The 19769-nt window shown below is 37.9% G+C and overlaps 2 protein-coding genes across 2 annotated transcripts; one reads left to right on the top strand and one right to left on the bottom strand.

Moving 5' to 3' along the window:
* Positions 1-150: 150 nt before the first annotated feature.
* crym (crystallin, mu) lies at positions 151-5892 on the top strand (the record flags this gene model as incomplete). The annotated part of the gene is made up of 8 exons (XM_083904139.1): positions 151-317; positions 1555-1705; positions 2541-2603; positions 2676-2777; positions 2861-3044; positions 4463-4584; positions 5130-5214; positions 5350-5892. The coding sequence occupies 8 exons, from the start codon at positions 151-153 to the stop codon at positions 5421-5423; spliced, it is 948 nt and encodes a 315-aa protein (XP_083760265.1). The 3' UTR covers positions 5424-5892.
* An 879-nt stretch (positions 5893-6771) lies between these two features.
* On the bottom strand, positions 6772-14075 carry LOC310939193 (ras-related C3 botulinum toxin substrate 1-like). Its single transcript, XM_083903873.1, has 6 exons — positions 13752-14075; positions 11552-11623; positions 11340-11457; positions 10481-10543; positions 9260-9419; positions 6772-8431 (listed from the first exon to the last, which is right to left on the bottom strand). The coding sequence occupies exons 1-6, from the start codon at positions 13784-13786 to the stop codon at positions 8301-8303; spliced, it is 579 nt and encodes a 192-aa protein (XP_083759999.1). The 5' UTR covers positions 13787-14075; the 3' UTR covers positions 6772-8300.
* Between the last annotated feature and the right edge of the window lie 5694 nt (positions 14076-19769).

The raw sequence follows: 19769 nt of genomic DNA on the forward strand, positions 1-19769 counted from the left end.
TTTGTGTCACTTAAAGATCCAGTTCCTCCTCTCTCTCCTCTCTCCTCCCTCTCCTCTCTCTCTCTCTACCTCTCTCTCTCTCTCTCTCTCTCTCTGCCGATCGACCTTTGGACTCTCTCCGTGTTCCACCTCTCTTGTCTGGCTCGTGTCATGGCGGAGCCTCCGGTTCTCCTGTGGGGTTCTGAGGTGGAGCAGCTGCTCACTTACAGCGCGCTTATCCCGCGTTTGGAACAAGCTCTGGCTAAATTCTCCGCAGGAGACGCAGATGAAGTTGTGCAGCCTGTGCGCACCGCAGTGCCGCTGCGCAAACACCGCGGGTAGGCTCAGGGTGGTGGTGGTAGGGGGTGGGGGTTGTATGCTGTACTTATTGTGCAGTTCCATGCAGTGTTGTAATGTACAAATACTTCCTACAGTATGGCTCAAATACACTGTGTACACTCATAGCGTTAAGTGCAAAAATGTCCCATTGAAACTCATTCAAAGTGCAATTTTTTTTCAATTATAAAAATGCACTTTATTGTACCTGTGTCTCCTGGACATACACTTTAAAGGACTAGTTCATGCATGAGGTACTTACTGTGCACGCCATGCAGTGTTGTAGCGCAACAAAGTACAAATACTTTGTTTCCGTGCTTAAGTATTCACGTATGTGTACTTTATTTATATTTCTAACAACTTTTACTCCACTTATGATCTTTGTTACCAAATAAAATAAAAGCAGAGAAACTGGTTTTAAAAAAACAAGTTAACTTAAAGGCGCCATATGTAAGAATGTGGTCAAAACTCGGCATCTGAGACTCTACTGACTGCAGTGATTGGTAGACGGCGGTAGGTGGCGCCACATGATGCCAAAACATGAATTCAAAGCATAAACATGATTTGCAGTCTGCAAAATATATTTTTTTAATGTAAATATTTTGTCTGTACTGTTGTTGTTGGTGAGTTCAGTTTGTTTTATGAACATTATTCCTGAGTCTCTGTGACATATAAGGAGGATTTTATCATTTATTACATAATGCACCTTTAAATGTTGGAAGTCCGATTTAACTGGAACAAACTAATTCCGGGGTAATACGGGTCAGTCCACTGTCAGTTTGCAGAGGGAGACATTACAAGTGGAACAAAGGGACGGCAGAGAAAATGCTGAGTCATCTGTACATTTTCACATTAGTCTGTGGGGACTGAAATATTTAATCAAAGATCCTAATCATAGAAGACAGATGTTCACACGTTTACTCTAACAGAGGAGGTTAAATAGAGACGTTGTGACACGTATCTGTTGCATGGACTGAGCAACATATTCTGTGCGTCTGTCAGCTAGTGTTTCCTGAGCAGGTCGTATATTCATTTATTTATTCATTCATTCATTCATTCATCATCCATTGGTTTATTATCTGAGGGTCGGTGCCAATCCCAGGTTGACTCTAAACTATGAGTCGAACCTCCCATCATCCAGAACTCATGGTTCTCAAAGGCCTGGTGGTACGCCCCGACTGTGGCTTTAAAAAGGCTTTAAAAGTCTGATTCTGTCTGACCTTGTGTTCCACGTTCCAGGTTCATGGGGCTGATGCCGGCCTACATGGAGAACGAAGGCATCCTGAGCACAAAGATGGTGTGTTTCTACAACAGAGAGCCTGGTTCCACTTTACCGGCCACTCAGGCCACGGTGGTGCTGCTGGATCCTGAGTACGGTAACGCAAAGGCTGTGAGTGAGAAAGAAAAAGTGACACTCTTTACCTTAAGGCCAAAAATGTGCACTCCCTCAAAAATGTTTATATATTATAACAAATATATATTTTTGTCTTTACTATATATATTATATATATATATATATATATATATGTGTGTATATATATATATATGTGTGTATATATATGTATACGTAAATATATATGTATATGTGTATATATATGTATACGTAAATATATATGTATATATGTACATATATATGTTTGTATATATGTACATATATATGTGTATATATACATACATATATACGTATATGTATATATACACGTATATATGTATATATACACGTATATGTATATATACATACATATATGTAAATACATATATGTACATATATGTATTTATATATGTGTATATATATAAACACACATATATATATATATATATACATATATACAGTATATGTACGTATATGTATATATATAAATAACATTTAAACCCATTAAATGCCAGTTTTCAAATGCAATTACACACATTTTAACATTAAAAAAAATACAACAGTTGCTATATTTTCCATATATTACATGATAATAAGATATTTTTGCAGTATTATATTTTGTCTCGTGTCACTCAGCACCTAAAGTACCAAAATGTCCCATTCATATACATATACGTTTTCTTTTCACGTCAAATGAATACATCTTTTAGCAATCGATAACCGAAATAGGCTTAAACTAGCCATGTATAACTCAACACCGCCACCTGCTGGATTACGAAGAAAACTACATCTACGTCAAACATTTTTTTAAAAAAGGGTCAGATTGATGACTTTTTTGTTGTCTAACCTGCAGTTCATGGACGGCGAGGCCATCACAGGCATGAGAACAGCCGCCGTCTCTGCGATCTCTGCCAAGGTACTGGATTATTCCTTTACAATGTCTCCAAAATGTGACGTTATTGATCCTTTAAATGTGTTTGTCGTGCAGCTGTTGATGCGTCCAGATGCAGAGGTGCTGACCATCTTAGGGACGGGCAAACAGGCTCTGAGTCATTACGACGTCTTCACCGAATTGTTCTCCTTTAAAGAGGTAAATACAGATAAATACAGATAAAAAACACACATTATCAGGTTATTTGTGTAGTTCTAACGACGCATGATTCCTCACCTCAGGTGCGTGTGTGGGGCAGGTCCAGAGAGAGAGCGCAGATCTTCAGCAGCTCGGTCCGCGGTCCTGTGACGGTGTGCGAGTCGGTGGAGGAGGCGGTGAAGGGAGCGGACGCCATCGTCACGGTGACCAGGAGCACTGAGCCGGTGCTGCTCGGTCAGTGGGTCAAACCTGGAGCCCACGTAGCAGGTGGGAAATACATTTTTAAAGAATTTATTTTCATAGGAAAACATGCTAGGAACCAACTTGAAGGTGGTTTGGGAGACGAAAACCAATAGTAGCCGTTAATCAGCGCCACATGACGCCAAAACATGATTTCAAAACATAAACATGATTTGCAGTCTGCAAAATATATTTTTTATTGCAAATATTTTGTCTGTACTGTTGTTGTTGGTGAGTTCAGTTTGTTATATGAACATTATTCCTGAGTCTCTGTGACATATTAGGAGGATTTTATCATTTATTACATAATGCACCTTTAAAACATTTTTAAAAGTTTCTTATGTTAATTAAATTTTATTCATACTGTTTTTGCCGACCAAAACAAAGTCATTGCACAGTAAATCCTGAACACAAGACCACAGTCTCTTGTCCACACACACACACACATTCTTGTACTTGCTTCATACTGAGGACTGCGTTGTTGACAAAGTGAGGACCAGCATTTCCACTTTATAAATCAACACAATTACAAATATCTACTTCATGAATGACATCTATAAAGAACTACTGGTTGCAGTACCATAACATGTCTGCAGGTGGAGCCCCAGAGCAAAAAGGGCTGGAAAACATAATTTTTTAAATTATTTTTTGGTCCAAAATTTTACAAAAACATGTCGTCCAAATTTTTTTTTTTTAAATTTGACAAAAAAGATTTTGGTCCAAAATTTGACAAAAACATCATACTTATACTATGTCGTTCAAAATTTTAACAAATCTTTGACAAAAAAATGTTGGTCCAAAATTTGACTAAAAAAATGTTGGTCCAAAATTTGACTAAAAAAATGTTGGTCCAAAATTTGACAAAAAAAAAATTGGTCCAAAATTTGACAAAAGAAAAATTGGTCCAAAATTTGACAAAAAAAAATTTGGTCCAAAATTTGACAAAAAAGATTGGTCCAAAATTTGACAAAAAAAAGTTGGTCCAAAATTTGACAAACAAAAATTGGTCCAAAATTTGACAAAAAAAATGGCCCAAAATTTGACAAAAAAATGTTGGTCCAAAATTTGACAAAAAACATTTTGGTCCAAAATTTGACAAAAAAAATTTGACCCAAAATTTTTGGTCCAAAATTTGACAAAAACGTCAAAATGTGGAAATCAAATTTGGACAAATTGAGAATAGCATGTTATAGCAACCTAGGGAAGTGATTTCATTGAAAACAAAGTGAGGACCGGCCAAAATGTCCTCACTCTGTAAAAATGACCTCACTTTGTTGGTTAAAAACCCTCACTGGTCCTCAGTATGCAAGTACAAGAACACACACCGTACACACACACACACACACACACACCTCATGTGATGTCCTGAGTGGATGCTGTGACTCAGTCAGCAAATAAAAACCCTGTCACGACACACGGTTTTCCTTCCTCTTGTTGCCGAGCAGCAGTGGGAGCCTGCAGACCGGACTGGAGGGAACTGGACGACGCCTTGATGAAGGAGGCCGTCGTCTACGTGGACAGTAGAGGAGGAGCCATGGAGGAGTCTGGGGACGTCATCCTCTCAGGGGTCAGTCGGTCAATTCAGACTATAAAGAAAACTCAACATTCTGCACAATTCATAGATATATTATACAATATATATATCCATTATATATATGTATGTATATATATACATACATATATATGTATGTATATATATACATATACGTATATATATGTATATATAATATACATACATATATATAATCGATATATATATTGTATAATATATCTATGAATTGTGCAGAATATATATATGTATATATATATACACATATATACGTATATATGTTTATATATACGTATATATATATGTATATATATAAACATATATATATGTTTATATATACATGTATATATACATATTTATTTATTATTTGTATATTATTTGTATTATTTATTTATATATGTATGTATATATATATATATATACATACGTATATATACATACATATATATATGTATATATACATATACACATATATATACATATACACACACACACACACACATATATGTATATATACATATACATATATGTACATATATGTGTGTGTGTGTGATTGTTTTCAGGCGGAGGTGTTTGCAGAGCTCGGAGAAGTTATTAACGGGACTAAAGCTGCACAGAGACAGAAGACGACCGTGTTCAAATCCCTTGGTAAGAGTCGTCCAGATCTATAAATCCATATCGTACAGGAACGTAATGTGCAACATTTCCAGCTCAGTACATTTAACATGGTTTTTTATGGGTTTCTCTTTAGAAGTGAATTGATTTGTTTTCTTTCAAAACCAGGAATGGGAGTCGAGGACGCAGTATCTGCAAAGGTTGTGTTCGATCAATGGAAAGCACAACGTGGTGGACGCTAATATCAGCTGCTTCTTGAAGCCACTGCATAACTGTGATAACATAAGAATGAATGATCATAGATTCAGCTGCGAGGATTTATATAATAATATAAACATAGTGCACTTTAAAACGACAATAAAATGAGATTAAGAACTAAACTACAACACACGTTTCAGGTAACATCAGGTGCTTTAACGAACGGGACTGTGATCACCTGTGTTTACAGGCCTTTGCTCACGTTAGCTTTGGTTAGCTTGCAAGTTTGTCCTCACACTAACGTTTAGTTTGTTTAATTATTGACTACTTATGTTTGACTTGTGTTAAGATTGTGACTAATGAGTAAAACCACAAGGTAACCTTTGACCTCAGTTTTTGTGACTGCCTCATGCTAGCATGTTTGCTCATGTTAGCTTACACCTTTGTCTTCCCATACAACATCATTTTTATAATTATCGACACGTCATGTTTGAATTTGCCTCGTGTTAAATTGTGACTAATAAATTTCCTGTTTATTCAAAATAATCGCCGCGTGGATCTGCCCTTCTTTACGCTGCACTTCTCCGTTTGACCACTAGGTCACATTAGTTGGACAGGATTAAGGCGTCAGTGCTATTAAACCGGACTAGAAAACTTAGCACTGTGGCTGAAAACACCAAGAATCACCCATGACAAAGTTTTTCTACGATTCATACGACGAATGATAAAACTACTTCACGATTTGTGCTTCTCACGATTGTCGGATACTGAAACCGCGCGCTAATCCTGACCAACTAGCTTCCTGGACACAATCTGAACGAGGAACGCTACAGGAAAAGTTTGTCACGAGGGAGAAAATTCAGGTTTAAACCAGAACCACAGTGTTGCGTGAACAACTCAGACGTCCACAAGGGGGCAGTAATGATTCCAAGTTGAAACGTAAGCAACGAATCTCACAATTTGGCTAAATGTTAGTGTCACTTTGGCAAATGTTGTGGAAGCCCCCTGGTGACCTGCGACGGTACTGCAGGTGGGCTGTAAATATAAATAAATATTTTTAAGTTACAAATTGCTGTAAAAAAAAAAAGTGCGATACATTTTAAGACACACTTATACACAATGTTAGTTTGTTAATTTTAATACATTGTAAATTGTTACTCGTGTTGAAGGCTATGCACTACATTTTACATGTACATGAAATAATATAAATATTTGTAGCCTATTTAAGTTTTGGCAGAAGATTAAAAGAAATAAGGAGAATTTTCAATGAATTTATTTTGTTTAAAAAAAAAAAAAAAAAAATCAGCATATTACTTTATGAAAATGAAACCACATTTAGCAGGTAATTGGTGTATGCACTTCCTCCGTGCTGTCGAAAAAAAACACTGATAAACATGAGTCCAGATTTACAGTGATTCCCCCCCCACCGCCCAAACGTCCTCCCCGAGCACCGAAGCCATTTTTTTGATCACCGCTCATTTAAAAAAAAAAAAAAAAAATCCACTGTCGCTGCTCAAGGTCATATTGTACAAATGAGTTTCTAACCGCTCAGACACTGGCTCACAGACTTCAGAAAACAGTAACAGATGAGAGGGTGGTGTAATAATTATTAACTGGTTACATATACTGTTAATAAAGGAGCACATACTGAATAAAATGCCTGATTATTCAAAGCACTTTTTTGTTTTTAAAGAGGAAAGAAAAATAAAGAGTAAAAATTTGAAATGAAGGGTATAATAAATCTCTAAAACAACAACAGTCATAAAACACTGTGTATTCATTTAAAACAGTGACAAAAAAAAGCACGAGAAAGTGATTAATCTTGAAAGCGTCTAGGAACAAAATAAAAGAGCGATAATAATAATAATAATAATAATAACTACCTGTTATACAGTTTAACTATCAGATATTTATTTATTTTAGTCATCAGCTGCAGCAAAACAAGTCATTTCAGTGATTTTAAAGTGTTATTACGTTTCTCCGTGACTGCATCGATGGAGGATTAGTGTTCATGGAGCGACGATGACTCGTGTAAACAAAACAACAGCTGACGATAAAAAATAGAAGAAATTTGAGCTTCTAAAAAAAAAAGAGAGAAAGTTTTAAATTTGAATCAAGGCAGCAGGAATCTTTTGTGTGAGTGAGGGAAAGAGCGCAGTGCAAGACCACCTTCAGTTTGTCTTTTAGAGTAAAATCTACGATAAAATCACGATTATTTATTTATTTCTCATTTTTAAAGTAGTGTTTCTTTGCGATAAATGACACGATGTCAAAAAAAAAATCCCTGGCCCCCTCCCAAAAAAGGCTGTAGCAAAGTTATTGTGTGTTTCCTGTCAATCTGAAAGGACCAGACAGACACTTGGGGGACTACGTTCAGATTACCACAGCAGATTGAAAACCTTTCTTGCATGCGTCGGTTAACGACGACGGACAAAAGCGACCACGTAGTGTTGCGGCGGGAAAAGATAAGATGGAATGTACCTTTGTTGATCCCAGGAGAGGAAACTCAAAACAGAAGTCGTCGTCGCCGGGCGGATTAGCGGAGGCGAGATTTAGCGTTAGACGACGGCGGCGCTCTCCTCTGGTTTTTCTTTGATTTTCCCATGATTCTGTGGCGCAGGTCGATGACGTCAACACTCGGCGCGGATTCTTATTTAAGTGTTAAAAAATAAATCTGCCTGGTAATCTGAACGTAGCCTCGTAGTCTGCTTTAATCCGTGCAGTTCTTTCTTTCAGGTGGAAGTCTGATCGACCAGAGCTTCTCTCTGTAAAGCATGAAGTGTGCAGATATTTAGGGAACCCAAATACCATCATCTACCTCCCCCCCTCCCCCTCTGAGTAGGAAAGTTCCGACTGAAACCGTTGACTTATTTATTTTTTAAACTTTTTGCGGCTCTTTTTCCTCCGTCAACCTCCTTCCTTTACAGTAACTTGCACCTCTTGCCCTTCTTCTTCATGGGCAGAGGGCACAGCACCGCCCGGATGGCTTCGTCGAACACTGTCTTAAGGCCGCGCTGTGTCAAAGCTGAGCACTCCTGATACTTCACTGCACCTGGAGGTGAGAGGAGGAGGAGGAGGAGGAGGAGGAGGAAGAGAGTTTTTAGTGACAGGATCATAGTGAGCAAGAAGTTCAGTCACGAGTGACACAAAAAAGTTCTTGAAACAAACTTGTAAAAATCACACTTGTTAGGCGTTAGCCAGTACAGCCATGTGTCCATCATGGTTTAGTATGGTACAGTTTGGAACAGGAAAGCCCTCGGTCAGGGCTGTACTTCGACTGAGAACAGGAGACGGGGCATGTGCTGGGCCCCATGGTCGTGTCAACGAGATGTGTAGTTTCACGACGAAAGTGAATGCGACACAACGAACAACCGTACAAAAGGACAACAACACAACAGACAACATCAACATGAAGCAACAGACAACCGTAGAAAAGACAACACGACGGACAAACGTACAAAAGACAACACAACGGACAACCATACAAAACAGACAACAACGATGCAGCTTGTGGTCGTTTGTCTCAACAAGACGTCAAACTTTGTATGAAAACACACTGAGGGACAGAGGGAGCAACGCTTTTCTGTTACCCAATCAGCTGACTGTCGTTGGTCTAGCTCCGCCCATAATGTACCGTACTATGACTGTGGTTCTAGTAAAGTAAAGGGTACTAAAGAATGTTAACAGTTGAGGTCGGTTATTTTGGTACCATTACTGTTCTCAGATATTCCAGTTGCGAGTTCAAATAGTTCAGGTAAAATGTCAGAAATACAATTTTTCCAAATGGCTCTTTAAGCTCACAACTTAAAACAGATGACACTATCGTTTAAAAACAATAATAATAATAATAATAATAATACGTGAATGAGCTTGAACGTACTTATTTCTTTGGCCATGGCCAGACCCTGAGGGTAGGTGATGGGGGCCAGCTTCTTTTCCCTGAGCTTCTCGATGGTGTCCTTGTCGTCTCTCAGGTCCAGCTTGGTGCCCACCAGGATGATGGGCGTGTTGGGGCAGTGGTGTCTCACCTCAGGATACCACTGCAGAAAGAGGAGGAGGAAGAAGAGGAGGACAGGGTCAGAGTGTGTGTGTGTGTGTGTGTGTGCGGCAGCAGGAAACAGATGGATATAACGCGGAAGACCGTGTGGAATGTGGGTGTGTTGCCAAAAGAATGGATTTGTTTCTCAGTTTCCTGGTTGCTGTCCAACTCCAGCATGATGTGGCTCTTAAGGAACTCTGAAGTGAAACTTTCTCCAACACTGAACCAATCAATACTTTTAATTTAATTTTTTTTTTTTTTTTTTTTAAAGAAAAGGATATGACAAGAAAATGTTCCACATTGAAAATTAACTAGACCTAGACTGTTTATTTTCAAACTTTGGATAAGACAAAAGGTTGTGGACGGCCTCTTGGTCACGTGTCAAACAAAAACTCATTCATAATCAGTTTTGGATTCTTTTTTTTTTAGATAGAAAGATGACGATATACTGAAATCCGGGTAACGCCCCCTACAGGCTGATTTCAGAAGGCTTTAAGATTCTAAGAAACAGCGACAAGTGATGCAGACACGTGTGATATGCAGACAAGGGCTGTCAGGATTCATCGATTATTAAAGTAATCAACTATTTTGATAAATAAATCAAAATTTTTTTTACAATTAAAACACATTTTTTATGATATCTTTGCTCAATATGATAAAGAAATGATGGTTTGTGGAGAAAAACGAAATTGGGTTTTGGGAAACACTGATCGAACTGACGACATTTGTGCACCAAACAACTTAAAAAGTAAAAATTGGTTCTCATGGGATTAAGTAAATAATAGACAGATTAATCAATTTTGAATACAATCACTAGCTGCAGCATAAATGTAAACTGTGTAATGACAGCTAGTGAATAATCATAAGCTAAGGCTATCATTAATAAGATAAAACACTCCATACACTTAGTCATAGCAGGACATTCTCAAATACATTTTCACCCACTAAATAACCATTGGGAGTTGGTTCAAACAGTGCAAATCCATCAATCAATCAGACCACAAAACCTCATTTTTCATTACAAACATTACTATTATGAGTCAGAGTAAAAGGAGTTCTCACCTTGGCACGGACGTTTTCAAAAGAAGCCGGACTGACGAGTGAAAAGCAAATCAGGAACACGTCCTGAGGAGGGAAAAGAGACGAAAGAGCGTTAAATACCAGATTAAACACATTATATATAAAAGAAAGATGCAGATTATTTTGTTTAAGTGCATTTCAGTCCTGAGAGTCTTTTAGCAAAGGTTAACGTTTCACCACAGATACGAGTTGAAACTTAAAGTTGTTTTTCAGGGAGCTAATTACAACATCAGGCCATGTACATTGTCTGTGTCAAATAAACCCATAAATAAAGTCATTAAACCAGAGCCACAAATCTCACTGTGCACTTTAGGCTGGTTTTTCTAAACACACAGTTACTTTCAGCTCCCTGTGAGAGTCTCTGGCACAGAGACACGTCTGTTGGTGCAAAGAGGACAAAGACTGCAAACAAAAGCTCCCTTTCACTTCCTTTAGCCCAGCTTCAGACACTGTGTATAGGTACTGTGGATACATGGCTCTTACTCTGCTCAACAACACTGACTCTCTGGTCTCTTAAGAGAATGACAGGGCAGTGAATAACTCTCCCAATCAGTGCTGGCAGAGTGGACACGAGAGTGCATGCTAACATTGTCTGGCTGATGGACGGTGGACAGAGACAGACAGTTGTTTTGCTACTGGAGTGAGTGTGAATGTGAGGTGGGAGAAATCCTTTAGTTTGTCTTAAGACGATTATGGAAAACTGTCCGTATTTTCAGTGCAAATGATTTAGATTTGTTTCTTTCCTTGGTTTCCAGTGAAATATGTTATTCAAGTTATGTTAATAAACGGCAAAGGCAGTAAATACAGTTGATTATTTAAAGATGAATCATGTTGTACATACCGTCTGTGGGTAGGACAGAGGCCTGAGTCTGTCGTAGTCCTCCTGTCCTGCTGTATCCCACAGACCCAGGTTCACCGGTTTCCCATCAACCATCACATTGGCAGAGTAGTTGTCGAAGCTGTGGGGAAACGAAGGTCAATATTAAAGATTTTCAGGTTTTTTTTAAACACTCAAATGTGTCATTTCATGTGAAAAGTGTGTGTGTTTCTTACACTGTGGGGATGTACTCTCCAGGGAAGGCGTTGGTGGTGTAGCTGATGAGCAGACATGTTTTACCCACAGCTCTGCAAAGACACAGTAAACAGTAAATTACAACAAATCAACTTTAATTTGTTTTCAATTCTACTACTTTTACAGACGATTATTCTTCTGTGATATTAAAGCCGTGCAGATCGCGCTGTAATTTATAACCCGTCTCACCAAACAGGTTTATCAATTCACGTGAGACGAAACCTCTCTCTCCTCTCTCCAAGGAAACAAACTTACATTTTCATTCTTAATATACCTGTGACCTGTCATTACGTACGTCACAAAGTTAAGTGTTTATGCCATAGAGGTGAGCCATACAGCGGCGACTAAAGAGTATTTCATAATGGTTTTAGAAGAGATTCCAGTAAAAAAGATAATGGTGTACAATGCAAAGATGACTGTATCGTCCATTTTCAATATTCAACACAGTTGAATGAAACATGACCTCATGTTTCCTCAAGTTGGAAAACATGAGGATTTGAATATTTACATTTGTTGTAAAAACTCAGTGTGTATCTGAATATATATTTTAAAGTGACATATCCATCAATCACAAAGAGAGCATGTTTGTTTATAATTTAGCGACTAAATTACAACCATATCTGTACATGCTAATATCACTTTGAATGGGCCAACAAGTCATTTCCAATCTGTGGGTGTCAGCCCATTCTTTGGGAACCACTTATCCATGTGATAATAATAATAATAATAATATAATAAAGGTGAATAAACTATGAAAGCGTCAGCTATTTATTACATTTACTAAATGATAGTTGAATATGTTTTAAGTAAATGTAGGGCTGGGCGATATATAGAAAATTTTATCGCTATCGAAATTTACAACGATCATCGACGTCATTTTGACGTTATCGATACATTCGATAATTAAAAAGAAAAAGAAAAACATAAAACAAAGTAAAAGTTGTTTTTGGCTGTGTGTGTAGGTAGGCAGGCTACATGTATGTTCATGGGTCTTAAAGACACTGGGACACTTATATCAGGCAAATGGACAATTATGAAAATTAGGCGATGATGTCATTTAGCAACTTTGAACTTATCGTTCATTTATCGTTATCGAGGTCAGCTGCTCAATATATCGTGATATTGATTTGAGGCCATATCGCCCAGCCCTATGTAAATGTGTATCCAGGAAACGCTATACATTTGTTTAAATGTCAATGACAATAAAACACATTTGGACAACATACTCATGCACTTCTACAACAATAACAGTAATATAAACAAATGGTACAGAGCATTATTGATGAGATGTGAAACTGAAACGTACTAAAATAATAATTTGTACCAGTGATGCAAAAACCTTTAAATCTACATAGTTACTTGAACCACACATACAACTTACAATAACACATATTAAGGGTGGGTCATAATATCGATTTAACGATATAATGGCGTCCGTCCTTGTTCAAAATGATACTCGATATGCCAGGGAAAATATCGATATTTCAATTAATAATATTGCTGGGCGTCGCTACTTCATGTCTCCTCGCGTTGGCGCTGTTCAAATTAATGAGGGAAACTTGAAGAGGGAGTTTACTTCGGGATAATGTAATGTAATATCAGAGAAAAGCTACATTAAAAGCCCCACCCACGTTCAATATATAAACTTTATGCACTTAGTTCCCTATGTTGTGAATAGTTACACAGATATTGTGATGTGTCATTCAAGAATTGTCTCGCACTACATCGATTATCACTGTACCGCGATATTATTAGCATCGTGGAGCGTGTGTCGTTCCGTGAGGGAATCGCTGTGATTCCCACCCCTAGCACTTAGCTCATACCGCTCATACCTATACACACACACTCACACACACACAACACAAACTCAAGTTTCAACCCCCAACTTTATAATAATGGGATTAACCGAACGTGTCTGCGGGGACACGGCAACCTGGCTCACGCCTCAGCGGAGCACGTAGCCAAATGTGCCCGACCCAGGTGGACTGCGGAGCGGGGACACCACAGCAGCAGCTGTCGCTCACGTTAGCATGTTAGCCGAGCCGAGCCTAGCCAACTGTTGCTAACTGGGTCAACGAGCACAGCCGGGAGTGAGTTGCCAATTACAGCGCTGCCGTGCGAGCCAAACCCGGTCGTTAAAGCGACAAAAAAAGTGAATAAAGAAGAGCCATTTTAACTCACCCGTCCCCCACCACCACACACTTAATGGCCTGCATCGGACTTCTCTCCCTCTGGCAACGTTACAGCGGCTTGATATCGGTTAGCTTAGCTAAGCTAACAGCGGCTAAAATAATGCCAGCCCCGTGTGGCCTTCAAAGTATGGCACAAACAGAAAAAAATACACGGGAACAAGGAATTTAAGTTCAGAAAAATGGCGTCGTTTCACAAACTATTCCGGTTTGACTCGTCCTCTTTTGTCATCGAGCGACACTCCCGGGAAGCTCCAGAGTCGTAAGCCAGGGAGGCAACACCCAGGTCAGGGGAAAAAAAACTTTGGAGTCAAGATGGTCAAGATTGAGATTAAAAAAAAAAAAGAAAAGAAAAAAACGCCCACAGTTTGAGAGGCTGCGGCTCTGAGAGCCATGACGTCATATCCTGGCTGAGAGGCGCGCCCTCTACCGGTTACTACGGATACCACAGCAACACGCACATTACAATCACGCCCTGCCACTACTGCAAAATGACTATTATTACTATAAAACTACTACTTCTACTATTGTTACTATAAAACTACTACCACTACTACAAAACTACTACTTCTACTACAACTACAACACTACTACTATTATTACTATAAAACTACTACTTCTACTCCAACACTACTACTACTATTACTATAAAACTAATACGTCTACTACAGAACTACTACTATTATAACTATAAAACTACTACTACTACTACACCACTACTACTATTTTTACTATAAAACTACTACTTCTACTACAAAACTGCTACTATTATTACTATAAAACTAATACTTCTACTACAAAACTACTACTATTGTTACTATAAAACTAATACTTCTACTACAACACTACTACTATTATTACTATAAATCTAATACTTCTACTACAAAACCGCTACTATTATTACTATAAAACTACTTCTACAACTACGATTACAAACACTACTTCTACTACTGCTACTACAAAACTACTACCATTATTACTATAAAACTACTACTTCAACTACAAAACTGCTACTATTATTACTATAAAACTACTACAACTACTATTACAAACACAAACACTACTTCTATTACTGCTGCTCCTACTACCATTATTACTATAAAAACTACTACTACAATACTACTACAAACACTACTTCCACTACTGCTACTACAAAACTACTTCTATTACAACTACAAAAATACTACTAATACAAAAGCTACAACTAGTATTACAGCAAAAATTACTACTACTACCAAAACGACTGCTGCTAATAATAATATTATAATAATAATATGTAATGTATGTATAATCTCAATACAGTAACAAAATGATTGCTTTGCTGTGTACTTTTATATGTTTATAGTATATAACTCTGTTGTTGAACATAACTAACATGATGGCAGTGATTTATTTAATATTTGATGTCATATACAGGATTCCCTGTCTGTTTTAAATGTACTGTGTGTGTGGCTGTTGTTTTGTGTTTTGTTCTGATGTTTCAATTAAACATAATTCAGTCTGTGGCCACTAGGAGGCAGTATTGTAGCAGTGTACTGTATGATAGTGAATTAATTTCATCCCCCGCCCCTCCCTGCCAGACTTTCATCATCATCATCTCAGTAATGGTTTTATGTCTTCATCAGTTTCCATCACCATAGCAACCACTCAATCCAGCATCAACCACACACACACACACACATAGACTTGACTTTGGATTATGTTACTGTTTTTTTTTTTTACTTGAATTTACTTTCATTAAAAACTGGGTCAAAGTCGAGGTTGAATATAGAATAAATAAGAATATCTATGTGTATTAATACTGTAATAAAATACTGTAACTTTACTTGAATGCCACATATCACATATACTGTGTGACATACTGTGAAACTGCAGTATATAAAGGAATAAATACTGCAAAATCAGAGTATTATTATTATCATGCCATAATGGCAAAGTGGCTACATTCAAATGATATGTATATATCACATAATAATATCATCACATTGTACCATAGCTTTACATTAATGGCATAATAATACTCTGATTTATCAGTATTTATTCCTTTATTTAGTAATTATGTCATACAGTACTATATATGCTCAATTTATCTGCTTCAGTTTCATAATAAAACGCCAGAATACAGTCTTTTATTGTGAAATATCACTGTTTAGCCTCAGTCCATAAACATGCAGAGACATTTCACCACGTCAGCCATTAGTTCTCTAAATAATCACAGGGATGTAATGACCCGTGTCACTGTGTGTGCTCTCATTAGCATTGGAGTCACACACACACACACACACACACACACACACACACACACACACACACACACACACACACACACACACACACACGACTGCATCACACAGTTTGTCATACAGATGAAAAATGAGAGGAGATTTTCAATCGATTCAGTTTGAAATGTTCACAGAGAAGCAGGAAGTCTTTTGTGTTTGAGCTGCTGCTATTTCTGCTCCCACATGATCAATACTAGACTATATATATATATATATATATATATTTATATATGTATCTTATATGCTGCAGTAACATGATCCTATAGATAACTGATGTTACTGTGAATCATTCAGCAGCTCAACTCTGCTTAATCTGTACACGAGAGGCAACATTTGAACTGATAATACTTCATTAAATGGACTTTTAACATATATAAAAAATAGTATTTTCTTGATGAAAACACTTTGAAAATCAATAAATTGTATTTTTTATGTGTTTTAACTTGTATTTTTTAATTAAAACTTGTAGTCTTTTACTGCTTTTACATTTTGTTATTGATTATATTCATGTTTTTAGCGGACATGTCTGCCTTGTATATTTATATTTGTATACATGTATATTTCTTTCCAGTGTTGTATTCCCCTGTAATAAAGGCTTGATGCTCAGTCAATTATCCCTGAATAAAAAATGTTATATTTAGCAATTTTAACAATTAAATTGCACAAATATTACAAAAGCTTACATTTATGTTACTAAATCTGTTTTTATTTGTTGTTATACTAATAAAAACAGATTTATTAGTAAAACATGTACAATAAAACATTTATAAATGTAAAATAAAATATTATTTTATTTATTGTATGTTTTTATGCCCATACTATGTACGTACAGATTTATAAATAAACCTAGTGTGAACTGTATTGCACGGTTGCAGAACAGACTAAAATTCCGCATAATAAAGTGTTTATTTTATCATTTAAAAACCACAAACTGCCTGTAAAATCTCCCACCACCACTTAACCTGAGCTGTGTGCAGCTTGTTTAATGTCCTCCCAGCCCCAGGCCATCACTGTATGTGTATGTGTGTGTGTGTGTGTGTGTGTGTGTGTGTGTGTGTGTGTGTGTGTGTGTGTGTGTGTGTGTGTGTGTGTGTGTGTGTGTGTGTGTGTGTGTGTGTGTGTGTGTGTGTGAGATGTAAATAAACTGCACTTTTGAAGAATTCCTCACTCTGTCAACAGTCCACGTCTGACCCACAAACCTCTTTCTCGATCAATCAATCGGCCGACGTGAGTCATCGCTGCAGCAGCGGGATTCAGTGTTGAGTCACATGCTGCTGTTCGAACATGTCTCACTGTCTGTCTCACTGTCCCACTGTCTGTCCCAATGTCCCACTGTCTGTCTCACTGTCCCACTGTCTGTCTCACTGTCTGTCCCAATGTCCCACTGTCTGTCCCAATGTCTCACTGTCTGTCCCAATGTCTCACTGTCTGTCCCAATGTCTCACTGTCTGTCCCATTGTCTCACTGTCTGTCCCAATATCCCACTGTCTGTCTCACTGTCTGTCCCAATGTCCCACTGTCTGTCCCAATATCCCACTGTCTGTTCCAATTTCCCACTGTCTCACTGTCTGTCCCAATGTCCCACTGTCTGTCCCAATATCCCACTGTCTGTCCCAATGTCCCACTGTCTGTCCCACTTTCTGTCTCACTGTCTGTCCCAATGTCCCACTGTCTGTCTCACTGTCTGTCCCAATATCCCACTGTCTGTCTCACTGTCTGTCCCAATGTCCCACTGTCTGTCCCAATATCCCACTGTCTGTCCCAATGTCCCACTGTCTGTCCAAATGTCCCACTGTCTGTCCCACTTTCTGTCTCACTGTCTCACCATGTCTTCCCTCTCTTTAAAGTCTCTCTGTGTGTCTCCTCCTCCTCCTCCACTCTTCTTTTCCGCACACTTTCTGCTGATCTATGTGAGACAGGAAGTGTGTCACATTTCTTGTGTGTTTGTATTAGCAGGAATGTGTGTGTGTGTGTGGGATGGCACGGTGCAGATGGTTTTCACAGGAGTCAGGAATTTCTAAGAAACTCACTGGGTTCCAACACATATACGTGTTATATATGTTATATCACAATAGCTTTCCATCAGTAATACCCAATAACTGACAACATTTAAAGGTGCATTATGTTATAAATGATAAAATCCTCCTAATATGTCACAGAGACTCAGGAATAATGTTCATATAACAAACTGAACTCACCAACAACAACAGTACAGACAAAATATTTGCATTAAAAAAAATATTTTGCAGACTCATGTTTTGGCATGTGGCGCCACCTACCGCCGTCTACCAATCATTGCAGTTGGTAGAGTCTCAGCTGTCGAGCAACCACCGGTTGCCAGTTTACATTAGAAAACGGAACCTAAAAGTAAAAACTCCGTGTTTTGAATTTGAATGTAGTAACCGTTTTTTGGCCACATTCTTACATATGGCACCTTTAATTTTTATCAGGAATCTATCACACTTCCAAAGAACAAATAGAACCAGTGAGTCCCAATTAAAGTTAAACAATTAAAAACTGTCTCATGAAGCAGGTTATTCACTCACTCACTCACTCACTGTGGCCAAGGATGAACTGGATGAATCCGGTTCCACGCGTCACAGTCGTTTCCTTAATGAGGGCGACAGAAGTTCAGGGCTGTTGGATGACATTTGAATGAGGCTTTTAATGTGGAAATAAAAGAGTTAAAAATAAAGAGAGGAGAAGGAGAAAATACTCACGTTTCTCTGGTTAATTTTGGCTCACATCACAAACAAAATAAACTAGAGAAATGTGAGTATTTTCTCCTGGCATGCTAACACGCTTAACTGAGCTAGCAAACAACGTCAAACATTAAAATATTGTTTGAACATAACTGAACTAGATTGTCAAACCTGTAAAAGTTTACACTCTGAACTACGACTTCATCCTGAAGCTACATATTAGCATTACCTGTTTGTTTATGCCCATATTTACAGGTTTTAGAGTATTTTTCATTCATTAGACAATGTGACAATAATAATACAACTATTTAAGTTCTATACAAGTTCCGTTAGCCTCTGCTGTGCCTCGTTTTGAGTGGTAAATGCTCACCCTGGCATGCTAACGTGCTAAACTAAGCTAGCAAACATGTCAAACATTACAGCTGCTAAACCTAGCTTGTGTGTTAGCATGCCAGTGTTTGAATTTTGACTGTTTACTCTTGCTAGTTTTTATTTTAACTTCAAGTTTAGTTAGTTAGTTTTGGTTAACGATAATAACCTTGCGCTGAGCTCATTTTTCATGCTTTTAAAGATTAATCAGAGAGGCTGAATCCGAAATCAAATGTCCTCTGATATAGACTCTTTTCTAACAATACCCAATTCATTTAGAAACATTCTTTTAATCCTGAACGACTGTGCACGTTATGAGGGAGAGATAAATTAACTTAAGTGTTTCATTGATTTGGAGGAAATGATTGAACTGAGCAGGACTCAGGGCCATTTTAGTGCCATAAAAAGCCATGAAAATGGAGTCCCTTCCTGTGCCGCTCCGGACGTCTGCATTTCCAATATTGTTCCCAACAGTGACGGCTTTTTCCTTTTCCCTGATTGAAAACGCTCTAAACTCCTGGTGCACGTCGAGTCTTCTTTTGTGAAGAATCACCACGATGTTACGTATGAAACGAAGAATATTGGCTCGCTTCCTGCAGACGAGCCTCTGGGAGAGCGTGGGGAGGCGTCTATGGAAAACACGCTGCAGATTAATTG

The sequence above is a fragment of the Microchirus variegatus genome (genome assembly GCF_963457635.1).
Source record: "Microchirus variegatus genome assembly, chromosome: 17".
In the NCBI taxonomy this organism is placed as follows: Eukaryota; Metazoa; Chordata; class Actinopteri; order Pleuronectiformes; family Soleidae; genus Microchirus; species Microchirus variegatus.

Bases quoted from the DNA above. Each gene is read 5' to 3' on its own strand.
- LOC310939193 (XM_083903873.1), bottom strand. From the start codon at position 13,786: ATGCAGGCCATTAAGTGTGTGGTGGTGGGGGACGG. The intron at 11,624-13,751 runs GTGAGTTAAAAT...GTGTCTTTGCAG, and splicing joins TGTGTGGTGGTGGGGGACGG to AGCTGTGGGTAAAACATGTC. The intron at 10,544-11,339 runs GTATGTACAACA...TTCCCTCCTCAG, and splicing joins CTCTGTCCTACCCACAGACG to GACGTGTTCCTGATTTGCTT.